This window comes from Xyrauchen texanus, chromosome 14 (assembly GCF_025860055.1).
Source record: "Xyrauchen texanus isolate HMW12.3.18 chromosome 14, RBS_HiC_50CHRs, whole genome shotgun sequence".
Lineage (NCBI taxonomy): Eukaryota > Metazoa > Chordata > Actinopteri > Cypriniformes > Catostomidae > Xyrauchen > Xyrauchen texanus.
The window spans coordinates 35,923,159-35,949,110 of record NC_068289.1 but is presented as its reverse complement, the minus strand read 5'-3'; the positions used below and the strand labels follow the sequence as shown (position 1 = coordinate 35,949,110).

The following is a 25,952-nucleotide window of genomic DNA, read 5'->3' as shown; positions in this document are numbered from 1 at the left end:
ACGATGGCTATGTGGTCCCATGGGGTTTATACTTGCGTACTATTGTTTGTACAGATGAACATGGTACCTTCAGGCATTTGGAAATTGCTGCCAAGGATGAACCAGTCTTGTGGAGGTCCGCCATTGTTTTTTTTCCTGAGTTCTTGGCTGATTTCTTTTGATTTATCCAAGATGTCAAGTTCTAAGGACTTCAACCTAAGTGTATGCACACTTCTGACTTCAACTAATTTATTTTGTTGTGGATGTCCCAATCTGGATACTGGATTTGCACATTTCAAAGAGCTCAATAAAATATTCAAATTATATTTTGGTTGCATTTGTGAGATAACAAATGTAATTTATTGTGTAAAATAGGCACATAATATTGTAATATTGATCGCAGGTCCCTGGATTGAATCGAAATAGCATTGCGCCAGACTTTGAGGTATCAGCAAACATCGGAGGTATCAATATAAGATTGTATCATGATGAAACTTGCGTTGTACACACCTATTCCAAAGAGGGTTTCACTTTAATTTCAGAAACGCTTTAATTTCTATGACTTTTCCAGGCCTCAGAAATCACAATTTTTTTAATTGTCTGATATTTTTAGGTTGTGGAAAACCTGAATAATACATATGGGAAAAATCCAAGAAAATGCAAAAAATGTAAGCGATATTGAAAAGGAAATGTATGACATGAGAGAGGAAACGAAGTGTGGAGAAACTTTGAAATAAGAGCTTAACATCCAGAGGGATCCAGGGAAGAAATGAGAGCATATAATGTGCTTCACGCTAGAATCCACAATGAAATCAAAGCAGAGGGAAGGTGCAGATTGTCTTGGAGGCATTCTCCACTCACACTGCATGACTTCCCCCAAGATCAGTGGCACCAAACTGCTCTCTATGGCCTGCTGTACATAAATACACTGTGCATGTGCAGTATGCCTTCCACATGGACCTTACAAAAACATGTGTTTCCCTTTTATGGGAATGTGCAACAATACAGCACTGTGTAGTTATCTCTGAGCATAATTATGTGATATAGGCAAGAATTTGAAGTGGTGCTTGCTATGTCAAGTAGGCCATTACTGTTACTATTACTATAACCATAAAGATTTTTTTCTTCATGAAATGAGATGTTAGGCGGAATGTTAGCCTCCAACACCATGCACTTTCATTGCATAAAAAAGATGCAATGAAAGTGAATGGTGAAACAGGCTCACATTTTATTTAAAGAAATAAATATGTTTGTTGTATGTTAAAAATCGAAGAAAAAAGCCACAAAACAGTTTGACCACAAAGTATTGTTTTGAATTCATGTGATAAAATAATTATTGCTTTCTGGCCTGCATGAGTGTTTGTCTCTGCTGGAAACACAGACAAAGCACATCTGCCTGAATTGTTGACTCATCACACTCTCCAAAATGACACGTCCCACTTTTTAAAGAAAAACAGAAAAACTTGGCAGAATGATGAGGGGGTGAGAGCGAGAGGTGAAAGTAACATTTCTGCTGCATGTCACTTCCTGTCCAGTTCTCTCTTTTGTTTTGTTTTTTTTAGGATGCTCAGCACTGTAAAGAATTTGTTAGACTGGCAGACCTAGTCCGGGAAGTAGTCTTGTGTAAACATTCACTATGAAGTGGATGCACTTTAGAGGAGGAAATCCGATGGTCTCTTCAGCTCCGCTTAAACTTTCACATTTTCAAGTCAAGTCTGCTGTGACACTTTGATGTACTGCGAGATCATTCAAAGCATCAATGTGTAAACTTGTTTTATCTAGGCTATTAAAATTCACAAGGAAAAGGCAGATTTAAAATATAACGAACTGAGGTTCTGTAATGGGAAAAGGTGATGCAACTCCATGGTTCCAGTTTGTTTTGGACCAATATGGGTTTTTCAATATATATATCATGGTGGCTAATGGCCAATATAATGCTGATATATACAGTATAATACAACTGAATGATAGCCAATGAGGCATACAAACAATTTCTGAAGTAAAATAATTATTTTACACAAAATGTACTGAAAATGAAAAATATATTACATTTAGAAACAATAAAAATTAGCATTCAGAAAGATACATTTTAGAATACATTAGGGAACAAACACACAAACACTTAGGGCCCGATCTTAAGAGCTCTAAGTCTTAAACACAGCACTAAGTAATTTGTGTAAGCAAGCACCGAGCCTAGGTTTAAAACAAAATGTAAATTAAAAAAGAAATGTTAAAAAACGGACACGCAAAGCGCTATGTGCTTGGTCAGATGCAATTTAATTTTGAGGTTCTACCTGGGATTTTGTGCTGTCTGCATCCCATCATATATATATTCAGTTCCATGTCAAGTAACATTGAGAATTTGGTAGTGAAAATGGGCTATATGCAATGCATCAGAAGAATAGAAATATCTACCATTGGTGTGTGTATTTCTTTTGCACAATAACTACATCCTTGCGGTGGACTCTCTCCCATTTTGTCTGATATTGTTCCAGTGCTATGGTTTAGCGGTGAAATACAATCGAGGATGTTTGCATTTCCTCCTGCCTCAAGGAATCCCCATCTCTGTGACTGTATTGTTGGCTCCCATTGTTCATTGTTTAGTAATGTATATTTGTTATATGTTTCTTATGTTTTTTTGTTTTGTTTCTCACCTTTTCTCCACAATTTGCCCAATTCCCCATGTGCTCGAAGTCCTCAGGGTGGCATAGTGACTCGCCTCAATCCGGGTGGCGGAGGACAAATCTCAGTTGCCTCTGCGTCTGAGACAGTCAATCCGTGCATCTTATCACGTGGCTTGTTGAACATATTACCGGGGAGACATATCCCGTGTGGAGGCTTCATGCTATTCTCCGCGTTATCCATGCACAACTCACCACGCGCCCCACTGAGAGCGAGAACCACATTATAGCGACCACATGGAAGATACCCCATGTGACTCTACCATCCCTAGCAACCGGGCCAATTTGGCTGCTTAGGAGACCTGGCTGGAGTCACTCAGCACACCCTGGATTCTAACTCGCGACTCCAGGGGAGTTAGTCAGCGTTTTTACTCGCTGAGCTATCCAGGCCCCCATGTTTTATGTATAATTTCTGTAAAGCATCCTTAAGCTTTGCACTACACAAAATAAACTTCTAATACTAATTAGAGATGCACCGATATGAAGATTTTTGGTCAAAACCAAAACCGATTTTAACAACAACAAAAAACCTATAGGACAATAGAATATTACAAATTCATACTATGCATATGTTGGGCAACTCCACGGAAATGTCAACGACATCATGGAAAAATAAATAGTTTTAACCAAAGGAACAAAACCCTGTAAAAACTCTGTACTACAGTGGTACAATAGATAATGGTGTCCAGACCACTAGAGAGCAATGCCTGCTCATACAGCGCCGAATTAAGTGCTGAATGCAGACAATATTTTAAAATGCAGGCTTTTAGAATTTAGTAATTGAGCAGGGCCATGTTGCGTTTTCAATTAATCATGCAGCATTAATTGGTATCATACGGATGTTCCAAAAACCAAAATCTTACATATTTTAGCTATTATTATTTCTGGATTGTGCATATGACATTAGAGAATTTACAACATGTGTTACTAAATAACTGACCAATGGTTTTAATTTGGTTGATTACCGTGATTTGTAAAACTCGCGGTAAATGCTGCCACACACACCCAGCATGAGTCTGACGCATGGGCACAGCATGTGTTATTGTTGGTTTTTTAATTGTGAAAACATGGCGGAAGGCAATAACTGCGCTTGGGAGAATTTCCAACCTTCCAAGAAGACCAAATCAGAAGTGTGGTCATATTTTGGATTTTATAAGAATGCTGAGGGAAAATTAGTAGATGGTGGTAACCCTGTCTGCAGTCGCTGCGAAACAGGGCAACGCATCCAATCTGGCGAGTCATCTTCGTGACAACCATCCATCACCTTTATAAGTAAATAAGTAAAAATCTCACTTGTAAAAAACGCAAGCTTCCGCAAAGGAAAAGTTCCTATAAAGTGCATCGCTTTGAACCAAGACAAATGAACAAGAAATCAAGACAGTAACAAATAACAAATACATGCAACACTTAAGTGATGTACATTCATACCACTAATACACAGATTTTCAAATAATTACGGGGACATGAAATAGTGATTTGAGATGAATGTTTTAAAATTGTACCTGTACTTTAATTATTTTATAATCCGTTGCGGTCTACAAAACAATCGTCCAATACAAGTACTGAAACCCTCCGATTTCATTTTTAATACAATTGATAACTATAACAGAGACGCACGATGGCACCAGTAGTGTTCGTATGAAAGGAGAGAGCGTGAGACATGAAAGAAGCCGGAGTTTCAGGATGAGTGACCAGAATCAAGAATTTCAGATAGCTATGTAATAACATGTTATGTAGTTTAGTCACCCAACCAACATATTTTGATAATTTAAAATGTGTGTTTAAGTTAATAGTAATAATGTAACCACACCAATAATAATAATAATAATAATAATAAAACCACACCAATAATAATAATAATTATTATTAGATTAATTTGATATTCCTTTGTTTACTAATTTTATTTGTTGTTTGTTGATTTTCAAATATAAAACTTGTTTTAATGATTTCAGTGTATGTATCCGTACTTTTTGTACATTTTCAGCACATTTTAACAATACCGTGATAATAATGATAACCCTGATAGTTTTGGTCACAATAATCGTGATATTACATTTTCATACCTTTACATCTCTACATCACTAAAAATAATAATAATAATAATAATTAACCATATTGATCTACTGACACACAAATCACAGCTAGTATTAAAAGGGATCGATAGCTCTTTAATATCATCGACAGGTGGAATCCCCAACTGCAAATGCAGGAAGAGAGTTTACACTTTGCGCCAAGAATAGAACAACCTCAGAAAATCTTAGTGCAATGACCTATTTCTCAGCAAAATAGCAAATTGCGCTTTGCGCCACTTCAATAACATATAATACACCTACAGTTTGTGCACTTTTGCCCACAGATGTGCTGGCACAATTATTGCACTTAAAATTAGAACTCTCACGAAAATTAAGACAAAGCGCAGCTTTACACTGCACCAAGCGCGGTCACGAAATTAGAGCAATCACTGTTAATTTGCCAAACATGCATTGATATTGGCCAATTCGATAATCATATTATAGCCAAATAATGGTACATTAATCAACCAGGCTGATCACTAGTCATTACTTTACTGGATCACTAGTTCCAGCTAACATTACAAGCAATGGAATATTATTTTCAGTAGATTGATGTTGCATGTAAACTGACTTCCATAAAAAATGCATGGATTCAGTTAAGCCCATTAGTCAAAACAGCACATCAGTAAAATCGCATTCAAAAGCAAAGGCCCTGACCTTCATGATATAGTCAAGAGGAGAATATCAGATGCAATTGATTTGACATGGTTAGATTTGGTGTTAGGTGTCTGTAAAGGGCAGTTTCAGTATATTGTGTCTAGTCAGTATTGTCTGAACCACAGTATAAATGTAATAAATAAATAGAAAATCAATATGCACGGTATGAAATAGGGACAGTTCACTATTTCGGTTCACTTATAATATACATTTAGAATGGCACCGGAGGAGCATTTTTACCAGAATTCAAATAAGAAGTCGAATTAAACTGCTGTGAATTTGCCTACAAACAGACACACACAGGAATTCCTGGAGAGTTCAGAAATCAGAATGCCAAAATAAAAGCCAGAGGTTTTTAAAGTTAAAGGTGCACAACTGGAATTACTGTTAATTTTGCTCTCCGTTATCCAGTATACTAGTTAACAATAATGTTTTTCTTAATAGGCTATACATTTAACTTGAAATAATGTGTAGTTAGAGGTTTGCGTTTCTTCACATATTAAAGAGTACTCCCAATTAGTTCAACACAATAATGTAAAGATATTATAAACTGATTATGCAAAAAACAACAATACTGATATCGGATCGGGATTGATATCGGCCGATACTGAGATTTTGGATATCGGAAGAGAAACAGTGGTATCTGTGCATCCCTAATATGAAAGGTTTAGAGTGATATTACCTAACAGGGGAAGTTCAGACAGGGTGTCTCATTATGTCAACATTTATCAGAAAGTGAAGCGAAGCATCTTACCTGGTCTCTATAAGATACACTGTATAAGTCTCCTGCATGTTGACAGTATTCTTCCCTGTTCTTTTCTCTGCTTCAGCCACACTGATCTCCATCCTCTTCAGAAGACTTGTCCCTTTTTCAATCATCTGAAAGTTTAGGTAGAACAAGAAAATCACAATGCTTACTATGCTTGTTAAAGAGTCAGCAAAAGATAAAACACGGATAGGGAGGCCATACATTATGAATCACTATCCTTATTACATTTTCAGTGCAAAACATGGACACTTGTACAAAATCATTCTAAATAGTGATCAGCCAATATGGGTTTTGTATGGCTGGTGGTGATATCTAAAGAGCAGGGTGGGTATACGGTTGCTGAATTTAACTGAACACTTATTTTACATTTGTTTACTTGTATTTATTCATAATTCATTTAAAATATTTGGAAACAAAAAAAATTGCTAAATCATAACTTTTTCAATCATTCCTCAGTTCCTGATTCTAAAAACTGTTTTGGGGTTTTACAGTCAGCCTTGGACTTCATGGATGTATCTATTAGATTAGCAGGCAAGCCAGAAACAACTCAAGTTGCGAGGCGTCAAAAAAGTAAATATTAGGCCAGCCCATTAAGAACCATGATGACCAGTAAATTACAGATTAACACGTGATACAAGAAATGACACTGACAAATATAATTTGAATGTATGAGATAATGGTTGTTTACAAGCTACGTGGCAAAGGCTTTTCATTGACAACGCATCATGTAATCTAACAAACTTCCAACTCATGTGGCGCTCTATAAATATGGTGAATCATATGTAATCTTAAAAAAACAACAAGCATGTCCTTCATTTCAGGTGACACACAAATATGCATATATTTGTACAATATAGATATGACCCAAAGCACTGAACCCTTCCACTTATCACGAGTCGTCAGCCCGTGAGCTCCCTGTTCAGCTCGCGCGACATCGACAAAACAGCACATCGGTCTCATCGCAAAAAGAGAGGATAAACCTACTGGTTTTTTGGCGTTTTTTATGTTGTTCTCCGACTCGGAAGGAGTCAGATCTGTGTTTCCAATCACCGCTATATCCTCGCTTCCTGAATCCGCCATGATTTTCCCGTCACGCGCTTACGCGATGAGCACTCACACTATTTTCACTTGAGTCTGCGTGTGTGCGTGTGCGCGTGTGCGCGTGCACGCGTGAATTACTCGCCTGAGGATTCATGAGATAGGCAGATAAAGAGTTAAACATACAGTACTGCAAATGTTTTTTACAGACGCATTTTCGAATGAAATATTTACATCATTTTAAAGTGGATTTGGCTGAACAAAATCTATAAAACTACATGCAAATATAAAATCAAGAAGACTTGCCTTAACGAACATGAAACAAACGTTATTATTATGAAATAAACGTATAAACACCATGTATTTTTATTACTATTATGATTATTATTACTATTATGTTGTTGTTGAGATATATCATTGGCTAAGTGTAATCTAAGTGATTAACTAAGTTTAAAATAACATAAATGTTATTTATGTAATTATGTAATTATGATTAGCGATTCAGTTGGTGAAACAAGTGAGAAAAGTATCATTAAATAATAATAATTCAAATGTAAAAAATATTTAATAATAATAGTATTAGGTGCATATTATCAATTAGTAATAATATTTATATTTATATTTTTGCACAATATTTTTGTAAAAGTTGTATTATTTATATATAGGCCTATTTCCTATAGATATATTATATATAAAATATATATATTTAAAATATTTTTTTTTTTTCACAATGTGGTCAATTGGTTCTTGGGGGAAACAGCGGTAAAAAATAAATAAATAAAAACATAAATTACCTATACGATTGCACGAGGATTTGTGATTTTCACTTTTTTGTGCGCTTTTGAAATTGTATTGTTATTTAATTTTGCACATTCTTTATTTACATTCCTAGATTCTATGCAATCAACACAATGCAGCACACTACAAGCTGAACTAAAGATCATTGTTCTCTCTGTATATATTTTGATAAATGCGAGTTCTTGGGCGGACCCGCTCTCACTCACATCTGGATTAAAAACATCTGGATCCGCCTACACGGAACTCAGTTACACACACACAGTCCCAAACTCTCCTACAAATGAGATTATCTGTGTCTTTGACACGAGCAGTCACAGAAAATAACGGGAACAGTCAACAGTTTGGGATCTTTGGAGTGTAAAGATATGGGTCGCAGAGGCTGGAGTTTGTGGACTCAAACATCTGTTCTTCTGTTTTTCTGTCGTGAGTAGATCTTCACTTTCTTCTACTTTCATTGTCTGGAATTCACCACGCATCAAAGTTTTCTCAGACTTTAGATAATTCTATGCTTTCTTCAGCAGTAGATAAAAGAACGTTTTTATCCTTAAACATTAAAGAGACAGTAGAGAAGATTTTTCTCCATTCTAAATATATATTGCCAGAAGTTTGTTTAAAAATTGGTTAAACAGCAAATATGTCTCTATTAATTGTTTGTATTGTATTTGTAACAAACTTTAAGAAACGATGAAAACTATTATTTTGTTTGGTTAGCATTGCACCAATGCAACAGATTATGGTGTGTTAGATGAATTAAATTGTGTTTGATTTACTGTTTTGGTTTAAACTATGTTGTTCTTATTTATAATGTATGGTTGAATTATGTGGATGAAAGCAAATGGTTCTGTAGTTGTATTCCTGCTGATGTTCATCCCTCTGGATAGTGAAAGTGATGCAAACGCATAAAACTGGTGTCCAGTTTGATAGATAAATTAGTAGACTAATAAATAATTTTTATGTGGGGGAAACAATGTCATTGTCTATTATTCAGACATATATTTGATCCTTTTGAAGTATATGATCCCTTCTGAAATTAATATATATATAAACAACAGCTCATAGCCCTCATCTAGAATTCCGGAGGTGATCCAAAAACAACTGTTAAAAAAAAAATCAAGATAACAGATCATTTAATTATATGGAGAGGTATTCTATTATTATACTATTATTAAAACTATTGTTATAAAGTTTTAAAGTATTAGTGTCTCTGCAGTTGTCCAGTTGTAAATAAAAATGTTTCATCATATAACCTAAAAAAGTGTATTTTGCATCTAAATTAACTGGTTATCTTCAAATGAATTATTTTAAATATAATATGGCTCAATCATCCTATGTTGAACCAATTAATATAAAAATGTAAGTCCAGATTAGGTAGAAATAGCTCCTTAGATAACAGCTATAGTCTTCATTTTTAGTGTACACTCTTGAAAGCATCTGTTATCAAAATATAGAGTTTTAGATGATAATACAGATTTTACACCTAGACTCTCAACTGTAACAGCTGTTTAGACATATAAAATCTATCTACATGTCCATTTTTTACACATGTTCCGTAAGAATAACAATACAGTATAAACACTAGCTATTATTTGACACCTATAAAAAGTTATGTATTCTCAGAAGAATATTTCAAATTAAGTTATAGTATAGAGTATAAGTATAGAGAGTGAGCTCAGATCCTCATACACAACTGTGTTGTGAAACCGTACACCAAAAATACCCTTAATTAATAACAGGATCTTTGAGATGGAGATAAAAGATGTCATGCAATGTGACCACATTAAAATGACACGAGAGTATGTAATGGAAAGTTCCAAAAAGGAAACCAAATCTTGACAATCCAAATCCTGATCTTTGCACTGCAGAGGCCCCTTTAAATGGTTTGGGTGTGTATAAAGTAGCTCCCCTTTCAACAACAATTATGAAATATTACCATGTGGGTGGAAAGACAACCATCAGCTATCAGTCACACTTGTCATTTCCTATCTGTTGTCTGAAAAATAGTTATATTTAAAGGGAAATTTAGTTTAAAAAAAACTAAACATTTGTCATCGTTTACTCACCTTAATGTTGTTCCAAACCCATTTGACGTCTTTACCAAAAGGTTATGTTACGGACTAACAGTAGCCCTTAATCACCATTCACTTTCATTGCATCTTTTATTTCCATACAATAAAAAAACTTGGTGAATGAGGCTGTCAGTCCCTAACATTCTGTCTAACATTTATTTTTGTGATTCTCGAAAAAAAGAAAGCCATTGAAGTTTTGTGATCAACATTGACAGAATTTTCATTTTTGGGTGATGTATCCCTTTAAGAATAAATGTGGGAAATATGGAGAGGGAACTTGTGTCAGAGTGTGCAAATGTGACTCCACAGAGACACTGTACATAATAATACAAAGACATTCATCTGGTGCCTTAATGGTTCTCTATACTTTGTCATCATGATTGCCCACAATGGCAATATTGTAATGACTTAAACAGGGGGTACGATGCTGACAGGGTCTAACCCAACCCCAGTGACTTTCAGCAGACACAGACACTCCTTTTCTTCTTTGTTGCCTTGAGAAGACTCTAAGAACTTGTTCTTGGTGGGATTGGGTTTGCATGGTACTTGCGGAGGAGATGGCATTACATAACAGAGCATTTCACTGGCTGATAATATGAGTTCAGCCTTCCTGACATTTAAATTAATAGTTTACTCATTTACTCACCCTGATGTAGTTCCAAACCCAACCTAGACTCATAGAATGAACATTACTATAACAACATTTTTGCAAAAAGAGTTTTAGAGTGTTTGACTTTGGACTCGGAGAACCGGAGAAAGCTGACACGTGAGCAAAAAGTGTCATAGAAGCGATACAAAATTACATGGTTGCGTCAGAACTAGCTTTCCATGTCGCATTTGCTTTTTAAAACAGTATCTGTTAGGTTTAGTTGTTGGTTAAGGGTGAGGATGTCTGTTTACCTCTCATTTGCTTTTAGAACACTATTGGTTAGGTTTAAGTTAAAGTTTTAGGTAAGAGGGATAAGTTTTACTCATTAAAACCGCCATGTAACATTCATCTTGAAAATCTTGCCTGATTATGCTCCCATTACTCGCTTTTGAAGCCCCTCACTGGGCATTTCACTAGGAAACTGCAGAAAAACGTGTAATGAAGCACATCATTTAGTTCTGCAAAAAATAACAGGAGATGTTAGGAAGTTAGTCTCAGTTAACATTAATTTCCTATGCATCCTTTTTTCCATTCAATGAAAGTGAACGAGGACTGAGGTTTTCATTCTGCCGAACATCTCCTATTGTGTTCCACAGAAGAAATACATTTACATGGGGGTTGAAACAGCATATGTGTGTGTAAATGATGCCAGAATTGTCTTTTTTTGGGGGTGATCTATCCCTTTAAACAGTGTTCTTGAGCTCAGTTTATTCTATGGGGTGTTTGTGAGCAATGGTCAACATTAAAAATCAAAACAGCAACTTCTGAAGACATCTGTCATGAATGCGGCACAGTTATGCCTGTGCTGCCTTCATTGTGCTGTTTTTTATTTAATATCAGGAAATGCTTTCGGGGATCAAGCTGAGTTTAAAAGGAATTGAAAAACTTGGAAATGTGCCACCAAGTGGGATAGTTTGATTGCTACATACTGAGGCCCCAAAAATGTTGCATGGCATATAAACTGTAGGAAACAAATATACAGTAGGGTCCAAAAGTCTGAGACCACTAGTGAAAATGCTTTTGCATTTTTTGTAGTACTTTTTCATTACAAATTATATTACCAGCATAACAACTTGAGTGAAAAGTTTAATATAAAAAATGTACTCAAAACATGATGATCAGTGTTGTCCCAGCATCCAAACAGCATCTGGTGAGCTTTAATGGAAACAAGGAAATCTGACCTCTTGGATAAAGATTCTGAGATGTCAGAAAATTAGCTTACATTTGATTAGTGGCCTGAACATATTGTAAAATGTATAGTTATAAAGATTATTATTATTTGATTCTTTTAGTATATTTAAAAATCCTAAAACTTTCTATTTATATTCATGTTTAAATGGAGTAGAAAAAAAATCTAACATTTCCAATATGGTCTCAATATGTAAATCACATAAAGATCCTTTTAGGTCACCTATATATTGATTATTGTATATAAATGTGCATGTTGGTACAAGAAAACATCACCAAAAAAATCTACATTTTACTTGGCATAAGATTTTCATTATCATATGTAGTGCTCACGAATTACAAATAGGGAACGAAAAGGGAAACTTGCTTGAGTGCAAACCAAATAAATGCACTCCAACAACTCCTGGCCTCTATTCGCACGCAGCAATTGGATTTCCCATAAGCACTGAGGACTTGTGCTTCAAACTTGGCCAGTGTGAGCACTTCTGGCTTCAATTTCTTTCTGGAGCAGTGGCTGCTGAGTTTAATTATTTTAAAGTTTGTAGAAAGGGGGGCTTTTGTGCATAGCCTTTAAGTTTATCATGTCACTCGCTTTTTCGTGCAAGATCTCTCCCTGTTGTATGTTTTGATAGCGGGCATCAGTGGACATCTGGAAGTCTGTGTTAAATATCTCTGCTTCTCCTTTTAATACTGTTTACTGTAAGGTCGCTGCACTCAACGATTTCAACGAAATAGCTCCCACCCCTCATCTGCTTTTAATAAACAATTAATATTGTTGTGGATGTGGTGGTATCAGGATGGGGGAGACAGTGTGCATGGAAAGGAATTCAGGCTTATCCCTCTTAACCACAGGAACTCCTGACACTCTCATGAATACACATGGCTTCAGTGATGTGTGCACCAAACCAAATATAACCCAACACACACACATACATACATACATATCAGGTTATATATATTGCATTCATCCAAATTCAATTAGAGCTTTACAAACTCCAGATGTGTCACGTCTGCTCAAAGAGTTGGTCTTAAATTGTAATCTTGATGGCAGCAGTCATTAGAGTTTCATTGTTATAACTTTGTCATCGCAATCATCATTTTCATCATTAGAAAATTCTGACTGCATTTACTACATGCCTCAACCAAAGTTATTTGTGGTTTTAGGCAATTAGCTTAAGTTTGTCGTTTCTGTTTTCTTTTGAGTGTTCCTACAAGCCAATCTTCCAAAATGTATATTTTAATTGAATTTGTTTGGACTGCTTTTGTCTATTTTGCAATGTATTGTCTACCTTTACTTTGTCCCTTAAAGGGACAGTTCACCCAAAAATTATATCATAATTTACTCAGTGACAATTCATAATGAAATTGAATTGTGACTACTCTAGGGTAGTTGGGTAGTATCCTTTATTTAAATTAATTTCAATTAGAATATGATTTGGACCTTATTTTTATTTGGAATATTTGCACTTTTAAAATGTTGTCACAATGCAAAACTATTTAAGTTAAATAGCTATTTAAGCTAATAAGTGGCTAGCAATGAAAAAATGGCAAGTTCCTAGAAAACAACAACTTCAATCCACACTTTCTCTTTCTCTCTAAAAAATATTTACCTTAAGTCTGATTACATAAAAGTAAATTAAATTGCCCTAAATACTTTGTATTATTATACTGTGTTTACATCTCTTTAAAGTTTATTGTCTGTTCTTATTGCAGTGTTGCAGTCGCAGACTTTCACCCTCATGACAACCAACCTCTGTAAGTGGTGTGACCACTCGAGTCCTGTATGTGAAGACAATGTCTGCATGAGCAACTGCAGTCTGACCTCTTACTGTACTCTGGCTGAAGAAGTGTGTGTAGCAATATGGTGAGTCCAAGGCATGGCTACATTTTGAGTATGCATAAGCGAAGTGCATAGAAAGAGTCTAGTTGAATTTGGTAAACCCAACAAAATGTGTGTCAATCAAGGTTATCGTAGTTTGGGGTTTTTAATTTAGTTTTATTTTTTTATTTCGTTTTCTATTTCAAATTATGATTTAGTATTTGTCAGTTATTTTACCAACTGTGTTTGTTAGTTTTAGTTTAGTTTTAGTTTTTCAATGTATTTTAGATTTCTTTTTTATTTTAGTCTATCAATATATTTGAGTTTCTATTTTTATTGCTATTTCAGTTAACACAGAAGTAAATGACTTGGTACGGGCCAACTTTGTATATTGTTCTTTAAATTAAATTATTCCCTGTCCAGTCCAGATTACACGTAGGTATTTCTGTAGTTGCTGATCTCCTGGGATTTCACCAGCTACAGTTCTGCGGAATGCACAACACATCAAACCTTGAGGCGAATGGGCTACAACAGCAGAAGACCACGCCAGGTTCCATTTCTGTCAGCCAAGAACAGAAAGCTGTGGTTTTCTGTTCTTGGCTGACAGAAGTGGAACCCAATGTGGTCTTGTTGTAACCCATCAGCCTTTAGGTTTGATGTGTTGTGCATTCTGAGATGCTCTTCTGTTCACTACAATTGTACAGAGGGATTATCTAAGTTACTGTAGTTTTTGTCAGCTCAAACCTGTCTGGCCATTCTCTGTTGACCTCTCTCGTCAGCAAGGTGCTTTTGTCTGCAGAACTGCCACTCAATGGATCTTTTTTTGTTTTTGGCACCATTCAAAGTCTAGAGACTGTTGTGCATGAAAATCTCAAGCGATCAGCAGTTACAGAAATACTTAAACCAGCCCATCTGGCATGAACAATCATGCCACGGTCAAAATCACTGAAATCACATTTTCCCCATTCTGATGGTTGATGTGAACATTAACTTTTAGTTAGGTGTGAAGCAATGAATGATCATTTTAGTTTACTTTAATTTTTTGGAAATTTTTTGTTACAGTATTATAATTTGTTTTATAGGTAATTGTTTGGAATTTCAGTTTTAGTTAACTATAATAACCTTGGTGTTAATGTTACTCAAATAAATATTTTATTTCTTTGTGTGTGGACTAGTGAAAGTGAATGTCAGCATGCTAAATTCCTGTTGGTTATAAATACTAGTTTGTAGTTTAGTAACAGCTGTATGCTATGGTTCTCACAACAATTGCTCAATAAAACAAGTCTTATTTTTAATGTGAAACTTATACCTGTTCTCAATGTTAGCTCAAGCTCCACTCTTCACCATAATGGTAACCCCCAAAACTCCAACATAACAGAAACTCTTCTCAATCTCAACATGACAAAACATTAAACACTAACAAGTATCCCCCTTTATATTCATCTTGCACAAAAAAAATATAAAATAACACTTAATTTTAACATTTACTCTCCCCATCGATTACCATGCAAAGCATGATGGGAAATAGAAATCCCCTGCCAGTTTGATCAATGCTACATTAACGCCACAAAAAGTATTTATGTCATCCCAACTCAAATAGATTAAGTAAACTTAAAAAACATATTTTTCAAATTTAAATGGATAGAATGCATTGAAATCAAGTTGTGAGAAATTGTTCAAGTATTGTGTTGTTTTAGTTTTAATTAAGTAAATTGAACAAGCAGCAAAAATCCTTTTTTTTACCTGCTCAGTCTATGAAGAAATTCTCTGGGAAGTCAGTCAAGCTGACCTTTGAGTGACTGCAGTAGAGGCAAATGTGTAAATAGAGACACATTTCTCTGAGGGGTCAACATAAAGACTCTTCTTCTACACTAATGCAGAATAAATAACAAATGCATTTATAACCCTCAGCAAAGTTTACACTCTGGCATGAAGTTCAAAGTGCGCCCCTGAGCAGGGATTCCCTGGTTACATTTTATTCAAGATTTCATCTGAGGAACATAGGAAAACTTTTCCCTTGATCACATGTTTGTCTTTCTGGTCTTTCCGAAGGAATCAGTCTTTTTTTCCTACAGCTAAAGTGGATTTCTCTGAGCATGTTGCACTTGAATTGTTGGAAAAATTAATTGAAAAGAAATTTTTGAGAAAGTGCAACAGGCTGCATTGAGATTTGTGTGTTTTTTTTAAACTTTCTTAAAGGAATAGTTCAGCCAAAAATTGTAATGGTGCATACTGGTAGATGGACGTCTTTGACCAGTTTTTTGAGCATCTTGTATATGCTGGATAAAATGCTATTTTGACTATGTTTCTGTGATTTTTCTCACAGGAAGAAGGACAATGTAAGTGTGAGTGTGCGGACACTGTGTTATAACCCACAGGATATGCTTGAGAACATAATGCTGGCCAACTACTCCTCCAAAGAGTGTTTGATGACACCTCAGCCCTCTGAGGATGGCCTGCTCTTCATCTGTGGCTGTATTGGAAATCACGAGTGCAATGACAAACTCATCTTCGACAATGGTATGTGCTCCAAAATATTGTCAAATTAATATTTCCATACTCCTGAAACAGTAAATACATCTGGGTTTGAAGCAAAGCATTTTTGTTTTGGAATCCAAAACTATGGCTCTATTCCAAAACCTAGTGTGCTGCATTAGCAGCATTTTAAAGGTACACTCTTTTTTTCTCATTAAAAAAGTTGAACTCCTTATACTTACTAAATTTAGTATTAAATCATGAGCTCTCACATGAGATGAAGACTCCAGTCATATAACCGCCTGAGACCCCTGCGTGACTTCTGTGTGCATTTTCCATAGAATTTTTGGATTTGTAGAACTTGTAGTTCCTAAACATTTATGTCCTTGTATGTGGACCGTGGTACTCAGTTGTGAAATTTTAAGAAATACCATGCTATAGAATGTCAGATTTTTTCATCAAATAGTTTATTATGTGTCCAGGAGTGTTGGTTATTCATGTTTTTGAGACGTTATTGACATTACAGCTGATTTTCTAGGAAGATGAATACATAATTCTGATTCAAAGTAATGGCCAACATCATTAAATCACTGCCAATCATGTTAAAATATAATTTTGAATGATAAAATTCTGAATATGTGTACTTATTATCATTGTTCCATGTCTGCCAAACATCTTGAGTGGTCCAAACATCATCAGCAGCCTGAAACTTAAGTTTTAGGAGTGAATGCCATAGGATGCTCCCTTGCTCCCTATTTAGTGAATGACTTAACCCCAGTGTGCTGTCTGTATGCACTGGTCTCTGAACAGTTTGAAATACACCTTATTTTCAGCTTAACTCCATATAAAGCCTCTGAAAGCAAAATTCAGCTTTTGGCTGAATACATGTATTCTCAATGTGAAAACGCAGAGTAAATATATAAGAATGCATTTACTAATGTTAATGAATAGCACCTTTTTGTACAGTGTTAACAAACAATATATAACAAAATTTTGATTAAAATGAACAAAATGACCCACAGATTTGTTAATGTTTTAAGAACATCTGTTAGAAAACCGCTCCACAGCACTCATCCGAGTACTTAATGTTTATTAGCCTGCCAAAGTGTGAACAAAATATGTAAAGCAGCATATCAAACTAAACTAGAGATGATACTTTTTACAACCACACGTTTCAGTGAAAAAAGTTGAAGAGGTTTCTTACAGCACCTTTTATTGGCGCTGCGCCCATATAAACAGTTCATAGAAATCAACGGCATAGTGTTTGGTCTTGTGACTCCGTGCGTCAGAAGTTTAAACTTTAAATGACTCCTTAGGGGGCTTTCACACCAGCAGTTTGGTGCGCACCCCGGTTCGAATGACGTCAGAGTTCGGTTCGTCTGGATGATGTGAACGCTGTCTTCCAAACTCGGGTGCGCACCCGCGAACCGTACTCGGGTCCGCTTAAAAAGGTGGTCTGGGGTACGGTTCATGTGAACTCCAGTACGGTTCGCTGCTGATATGAACGCAATCGAACCAAACCGCGGAAGTGAACCGCTGTTGATGACGTATAATGTGGTCGTCAGTCTCACACGCGTCACTTTCAAAATGAGCGGAAAGGGTTTACTTTCGTGCGTGCGTGTGTGTGTATACACTTACCTTGACGAAAAGCGGGATTGACGCACACGCACACGCACACGCACTGCAAGCAGAGAGATGATTTCTGCTTGCCTTTGCAAAAATTGTCTTCGGCGGACAGCCCGCTGTCTTTTGAACGATTTCAGTATTTTTGCGGCAGACAGACGCAAGTGTGTTTCTGTATCTTGATGTTGAAAACAAAACCAAAGGTTAAAAAAAGAAGAACAAATGTGAACCGAGCAAGTCTATTCATTGAATTATCAAGCATATCAAGCAACACGATTACGCACCAGCTGCAGCTTGATGATGCAAGCGTACCGCGGTTCGGATACAAATATATAATGTGAACACAGTCCATCGGGGGCAGGGGGGAGCAATCGAACTCTGGTTCGGAACAGGCAATCGAACCAAGTGTGAAAGCCCCCTTAGAGTGTCCTGAACTGTATGCAATGGATTTGAATGAATTTAAATAAGGTGTTGCTTATATCAAATCCAAACTAGCAGGTCCGCGCATGAGGCCGCGGGGTCACACAAGGATAAGTAACCTTATAAAAGCTGTTTTTATTCTACATGGAGAGGGTCCCCTCATGGAGGCTGACTTGTCACATGACCAGCCGAATACTACTTGCTTAATCTCAGTAACCACCCTGTTATTGGACATTTACACTCCAATCATGGCTGATTTTGAAAAGTGAAGTTCTACAATAGTATCTGTAAATGAAATATTTTGCATTTGAATTATGCTGCATCAAGGCCCTAGGTGTCAGTGTAAGTCCAAGATGACAAACGCAAAAATGAATGACTGCACCTTTAAGGAATAATAGTTGCATGCTCCCAAAATTAAGTGAGAGAAATGTTGACTAGAAATATAATTCATTCAATATAAAAATGATCTCTATTCTCATTTATAATGGACTAATTTACCCAATATTTTTGTGTGTTATGTATTTTTAGGAATATTAGAGGTTCACATTGTTATCTTAGCAACTTGCTAATGCCAGTCTCTGTTGAAATAAATTGTGAGTTCAGTATTCATATGAAGATCACTATTTGTATATGTAGAGGTTTCCAAATCAGTCACTTGGCTTAGAAAGCACCTCACTAGGTTTGGAACAGAGCCTGTTTGTACTAATGTAAACCTGTTTTTTCAGGATTCTCAAAGCCGAAGCCAAAAGACGTCATTCCAGTGGTAGTCATAAGCCTGGTTCCACCTCTCCTCGTGGCTGTCATTGCTACCATGGCTTTTTACCTGTATCGTATACGCCAGCCTGGCAAACAACCTAAAGACTGGGCACCAAGGCGCACCCAATACCAGTCTCTGGATCGAGCAGAGGGTTGCGTTGGCCAAGCAAATGGTAGTGATTACCATGGCAAGCTGCCATCCCTCAGTGATGATGCCAATTCAGAAATATCATCAACTTGTGCCAATAACCTCAACCACAACACAGAGCAGTTACCCCTCCAGTTGGAGGCGCTGGTGGGTAAGGGGAGATTTGCCGAGGTATGGCGGGCAAGGCTTAGCCATAATGAGGGTGGGCAGTATGAAACAGTAGCTGTGAAGATCTTCCCGGCAGTGGAGTATACCTCATGGTGGAACGAAAGGGCCATATTCTCTGACGCCGACTTAAAACATGAGAATGTGGTGCAGTTCTTGACTGCTGAGGAGCGAGGTGGTACTGCTGGTGCCCCCCAGAGGCAATACTGGCTCATCATGGCCTATTACAGTCTTGGGAACCTCCAGGAGTTTCTAGCTAATCATATCCTCACATGGGCTGAGCTGTGCTCGCTAGCAGGCTCTGTGGCAAGAGGCCTGGCACACCTGCACAGCGACACCACACCCTGCGGCATGCCAAAGGTGCCCATCGCCCATAGAGATCTGAAGAGCAGCAACATTGTGTTGAAGAGCACTAGCGAGTGTGCGCTCTGTGATTTTGGACTGGCTCTGCAACTTGACCTCTCCCTCACTGTAGATGATTTTGCTAACAGTGGGCAGGTAGGGAGGAAACACAAGATATGGGTTCTGTTCCAAAACCTAGTTAGCTGGCTTGCTATCTGTTGCCTACAAGCAGCTGCCTTGAAACGGGTCATTCAGATCAAATGCATTCTTGTACAAAAAAAATCTAGATGCAGCACAAAAAATTATGTGTCTCCAGATGTTTTTTTAAGGGCAAGTCAAAACACATTGATTTTGCAGTGTTTACACCTCAACCACACTCAGATGCAGTTTTCCTCTGCTGAAAATAGAGACTTTCGAAAACACTCTTCATAACTGCAACAGTTGAATGCTAAGCTGTCTCTCTAGCACTTATTTACATAGAAAAACAATTGAAAAACAGACAGAGGCAAAAAGTGTGAACGGTCCCCATCTAGAATGGAACCTCATAAGTGACCAATTGTATACACTCTACATAGGCAACAACGTGAAATGCACAAGATATTTGACTTGATTTAATCTATTTTGCTGTTAGCTTGTTGCTAGGCTAAGAAAACAATACACCAATAAGCATAAAAATAAACCTCAAACAAAAATATTTGATAAAATAGTCAATTTCTCATTAGATTTAACTGTTTTGTACTATACTTTTGGTATTAAATGAAATACATGTATAAATATATGGATTTGTTCACCAAATCAAAATACAGTCTGTGATTGCCTTCTGCTTGAAGTATACTTGCAATGCTGCCTTATAATTTGGCCAAAACAAAGTATTTTTTAGGTGGCTTGATTATACTACCTACCTTTTTTAATAGCCTTTGCATCGGTGGTGAACCTATGATGCTTAAAATGCTGCCTATAAGCAGCACACTAGGTTTTGTTACAGAGTAATGGTCTCCAATGTTGCATCCTTTGTACACATGCAGAAAAGCAATTCCAAACCAAGTCATTAGTAAATGTATAATCTCAGAGCAAAAATGCTGTGGGCACTGTAATCATTTCTGCAAGATTTTTAAGTGAAACCTAAAAGCTCTGCAGTTGAGGGCACAGATGTAGTCAGAAGAAACCTTGTAACCATTTGTAGTTTAATTTAACACAGTTATCTGATTTGAACTATGTGGTCCGTGTCTTGTAGGTGGGGACAGCACGCTACATGGCCCCTGAAGTTCTGGAGTCCAGGGTGAATCTAGAAGATTTGGAGTCCTTTAAACAGATGGATGTCTACTCCATGGCCCTTGTGCTGTGGGAAATGGTCTCTAGGTGTGATGTCATTGGAGGCAAGTAAAAACATTGTTGGATATGTGCTTGTGCAAACCATGTCATTCTATAGATGCGACGGGTAAGACACTGTAGATAAATTAAAGTGGTTGAATTGTTCTTTGTAACAGAGGTGAAGAGTTATGAGCCCCCATTTGCCTCCAAGGTGTGTGAGCAGCCATGTGTAGACAGCATGAGAGACCTGGTTTTAAGAGACAGAGGAAGACCAGACATCCCAGAGAGCTGGACAACACATCCGGTTTGTACAACTACAAATGGACAAGCCTTTAAAACTTGTCAATTATGACTAAAAGTAATTTTGACTCATCCTTTGCTTGTGGTTACAGTAAAGCACTTACAATAGAAGTAAATGGGGCTAGTCCATAAACATAAAAGTTTGCTTTGTTTTATGTACAGCTGTGAGTTGCCTATACAGCTGTAGTTTCGCTTACTGCACCCTGCTGAAAACAGGTGGTACTTCAAGCTTGAATTACTCCAATGTTAGAAGTAGTCCATATTATGGTCCGGTGACATAATTACTTGCGATATTTTTTATGCAGTATCTTTTATATGGTTAATCGCACTGTATTAATGCATTAAATTGTCAGCCCTAATTAAAACACTGTTTCAAAAGTATATCCACAAAACATAAACACTGTGTTAACATGATTTTAGTGTGATAAAAACAGATTTACCTGCGTGACTATGTTTACCAGAATAAAGGGTTTACTAATATTAGACATATCTTTACATAGATAAGGTAAGCAATTTTATCACACTACAATCATGTTACATTAACACATATAATACATGTTGCTTTACTTTTTTTTTTCCTCCCAAATTTGGAATGCCCAATTCCCACTACTTACTAGGTCCTCATGGTGGTGTGGTTACTCACCTCAATCCGGGTGGTTGAGGACAAGTCTCAGTTGCCTCCGCTTCTGAGACAGTCAATCCGTGCATTATCATGTTGCTCGTTGTGCATGACACTGCAGAGAATCTGCATGTGGGGCTCATGCCATTCTCTGTGATCCACGCACAAATTACCACGCACCCCATTGAGATTGAGAACTACTAATCGTGACCATGAGAGGGTTACCCCATATGACACTACCCTCCCTAGCAACCGGGCCAATTTGTTTGCTTAGGAGACCTGGCTGGAGTCACTCAGCACAGCCTTGATTCGAACTCGCGAATCCGGGGTGGTAGTCAGCGTTAATACTCGCTGAGCGAACCAGGCCCCCTGTTGCTTTACTTTTGAAAAAGTGTGTATTTTAACATTTACGGACTGTATGGAAGTATTTTAATGACAATTTGAAATGAAAAGCATACTGAATTGCACTAATTGAAAAATATACGCATTGTATTAACAGTGCTTGCATTTTTGGGATGCAATTTCATATTGTTGTAAATTTAAGAGGTGAATATTTAAAATGAAAATTTTTCACAGACAATGTCATCATTAAAAATTCAATAATAAAGATTACCCTCCAAAATTCATAACAGGACAGACATTTTTGACCAGTGCGCTATGTCTCATCATTTTTTTAGTGTGTCACGCTATAGCGCCATAGGCTATGAGGGTTGTCCCCCCCCCCAAAATATCATTAAAATATGTGTATTGTAAATAATATAATTATATATTCTTAAAATAATTGTTTAAGAAATAAAATGCAAACGGGGCAACAACAAAAAAAACCTTCAAAAATTGCTCTTGAGAATTGTTATATTTATTGTCCCCCCCCAACATTTTGATGAAATTTTCACCCCTGTATAGCGCCACATTTTGTAGATGTGTATATTTAAAAAGAACTTTAACTATACTTATATTTAAAATCATGTCTAGAGACACCTGCTGTCTGTTCTGTTTGTAGCACTGCATGGCATTTCTTTATCACTATAAAGGGCTTTTCGGACCAAAAGTTTCCTTGCGTTGAAAACGCTAGACACAGTGCAACAAATAGAACAGAACATAGGTGTCTTGAGGCATGCTTTTAAAAGTTGATCTATTAATTTGACACAGTGTATTATAAATGTGTCCCTCCTGCACAAAATGCTGAAAAACAGAGAGACAAGGCGCAAAGTGGAACAAAATCCTAAAAAAAATTTTAAAACACACAAATGGACGTAAATACCTTTATAATATATTATACACTCACTGAGCACTTTATTAGGAACACCTGTACACCTATTTATTCATGCTATTATCTAATCATCCAATCGTGTGGCAGCAGTGCAATGCATAAATTCATGCAGATACAGGTCAGGAGCTTCAGTTAATGTTCACATCAACCATCAGAATGGGGGAAAATGTGATCTCAGTGATTTTGACCGTGGCATGATTGTTGGTACCAGACGGGCTGACTAGAACGGCCAGACTGGTTTGAGCTGACAGAAAGGCTACGGTAACTCCGATAATCACTCTGTACAATTGTAGTGAGCAGAATGGCATCTCAGAATGCACAACACATCGAACCTTATGGCAGAAAGGCTACAACAGCAGAAGACCACATCGGGCACTTTATAAAGACCATAGTGTTTCAAATAAACTGCTCAGTGAGTGTATAACCAGACTTCATAGATTGTTACCGACATTTCTATTCATAATAAAAAACTGTCTTCTACCTTGTGTTTTAGGGCATGCAGCTGTTGTGTGCGACTATAATTGAGTGCTGGGATCATGACCCAGAGGCTCGTCTGACGGCACACTGCGTGGTAGAACGCTTTAATACTCTGGCACAGGAAGAGTTGGAGAACTCCATCTCAAACCACACACCCATACTGCCATCCATAGAGCAGCAAACCCCAACACTCCACCCTTCTCCTCTGCCCTGCATGGACCACAGCACTGGCATCCATCCTCCCGTTACAACTGACACGTAGATCAATGCTTCCTCCAGGCATTAGTCAAATGTGACCTACCTGAAATATCAGACTTGTTTTTGTAATACATATTGGTTCATTATGTGGAGCTGGTCTCCGTTTTCTTTAAATGCTTAACAGTCAAACAAGAGATGGGATCTGTGCCAAAATATCACTGTTTTCTTGTGTACTGTTGCAGAGTATGCAGTTAGGGGTGGAAAATTTCTCTATAAGGCTGCATTGTGTGGTAATGCAACAAAAGTTGTAATAAGTGGGGAGACGTGGAGAGTACTTGCTTGGCAGAAGGTTCCTTACTGTGCAAAGTGTGCCATTTATTCTAAAAATGTTTACCCCAATTTTCTCACTTGACATTTTTGTTTCCCCTTTCTGAGTCACTCATTTTTAACATCTGCTTGAGCTTTGGGTAGCCTTCAATTTGATAAGCCACAGACCTGCAGCTGAAATTACGAGTCAAGAGGATGAAACAAGAGTGACCGGAAATAACTGCTGTTAGATGTAAATAAAAAAGGAAAAAAAGGCCAGCTCAAAATGATAAGAAATATATTGCTCATTCAGTCTCAGAAACTTCAAAATGTGCTGCAGGTCTCATGTTTTTTTTTTCCCTTTTGCTAAGAATGAGTTAATTTGTGTCATTGTACACTGACCCTTTGTAACCACTGACCTGATTACTTAAATGACAAGCAGATAAAATATTTTCATCAACAATGTCTGGTCAAAATGACCGTCCTCAGAAGTTGTCGAACATCCTGTTCATTACAGACTTTGATGTACTCCGTTAACTCATCCAAATTAAATGGAAAAAAGGAACCTTTAGAAGACTCACTTCAAATGATAAACAAGGTTCAATAAGCCAATGATTTCTTAATTACATCAGCGAGCTCGGGACAAAGACTAATTGAGAAAAGCATGACACTGAATTCACCATTTGCTAATCTCTGCCCCCTCTACGAAAATTGTCACTATTAAAAGGAATATTCCGGGTTCAGTACAAATGAAGATGGATCGACAACATTTGTGGCATAATATTGATTACCACAAAAATTCATTTTGACTCATCCCTTCTTTTCTTAAAAACCCCCAAAACAAAACAGAGGCACATACAATGGAAGTGAATGGGGACAATCCGTAAATATTAAAAAACTGTTTCAAAAGTGTAGCCACAAAACACAATATGTGTGTTTACATTATTTTAGAGTGATAAAATCGCTTTTCTGTGTAAAGCGATATTCAAATTATAACTTTGTTGCCATGATGACATAGTCAACAAACCCTAAAATGATTGGACAAAGTACAATTTAAACAACTGTACAGCTCAGATTTTACACATGCACACAGAAGAATACATTTTAAGTGCTTTTAAAAAAAGTAAGCTTCAAATGTTTGCCTTTAAACCCTCTAAAAATTGCCCACATTCACTTCCATTGTAAGTCACAATGTAACATCGATTTTTGCTTTTTGTCAAAAGTATTTTTGTGGTAATACACATTATGCAACAAATTCTGTCGATTAAGATGAACATGTATTGAACCCAGAATATTTCTTTACATGGTGGCCAGACACAAATGTTTTACCGAAACAGGATGAATCACCACTAACATTTTTAAGGCAGGGCTTAGCAAAAAGTCAGTCTTAAAGCTGATTTTTTTTTTTTTTTTTTTTAAGCAATCTGAGGTTCATCCAAATTCTTCAGAGCTAGTTTGAGGACATGGAAAATTCATACCAGATTGCACACTGGAAAAAGGACTGATGCAGATAAATATTTTCTGTGCAAATGTCAACATGAACATATGGCAACCTGTTATGTTTTCCAGTCCTAAAATTGAAGCAAACAAAGATGTAGAGTCATTTTTCCCTTTCCTATTGTAAACTGGTTTCACAATTGTGCTATAAGTAGTAAACATAATTGATGCATAACATGTTTTAGGTTAAAATGTATAAGAATATTAAAAAAAATTGTTGTTTTTCACTATTTTGCCTCATTTTAAATGGTCATGTGGTGTTACAATTTAATACTTTATGTAGTCTCTAAGTTGACATGAGGTCATAAAAGCTTGTTAGGCCTAAATGT

The 25,952-nt window shown here is 36.7% G+C and overlaps 2 protein-coding genes across 2 annotated transcripts in view; one reads left to right on the top strand and one right to left on the bottom strand.

Annotated features, from left to right (window-relative positions):
• The window catches only part of snx4 (sorting nexin 4), a 29,192-nt gene extending 21,895 nt beyond the window's left edge, over positions 1 to 7,297 (bottom strand). The window contains exons 1-2 of the mRNA XM_052142974.1: positions 7,143 to 7,297; positions 6,144 to 6,268 (exon numbers count right to left, since the gene is read on the bottom strand). Of these exons, the coding sequence (XP_051998934.1) occupies positions 6,144 to 6,268; positions 7,143 to 7,238 (221 nt within the window). The 5' untranslated portion in view covers positions 7,239 to 7,297. The remainder of the gene's footprint in view (positions 1 to 6,143; positions 6,269 to 7,142) is intronic.
• Positions 7,298 to 8,263: 966 nt separating this feature from the next.
• On the top strand, positions 8,264 to 25,850 carry LOC127654865 (TGF-beta receptor type-2-like). Its single transcript, XM_052142378.1, has 7 exons — positions 8,264 to 8,417; positions 13,611 to 13,761; positions 16,043 to 16,236; positions 18,960 to 19,801; positions 20,880 to 21,021; positions 21,133 to 21,260; positions 23,639 to 25,850. The coding sequence occupies exons 1-7, from the start codon at positions 8,360 to 8,362 to the stop codon at positions 23,882 to 23,884; spliced, it is 1,761 nt and encodes a 586-aa protein (XP_051998338.1). The 5' UTR covers positions 8,264 to 8,359; the 3' UTR covers positions 23,885 to 25,850.
• The last annotated feature ends 102 nt before the right edge of the window (positions 25,851 to 25,952 follow it).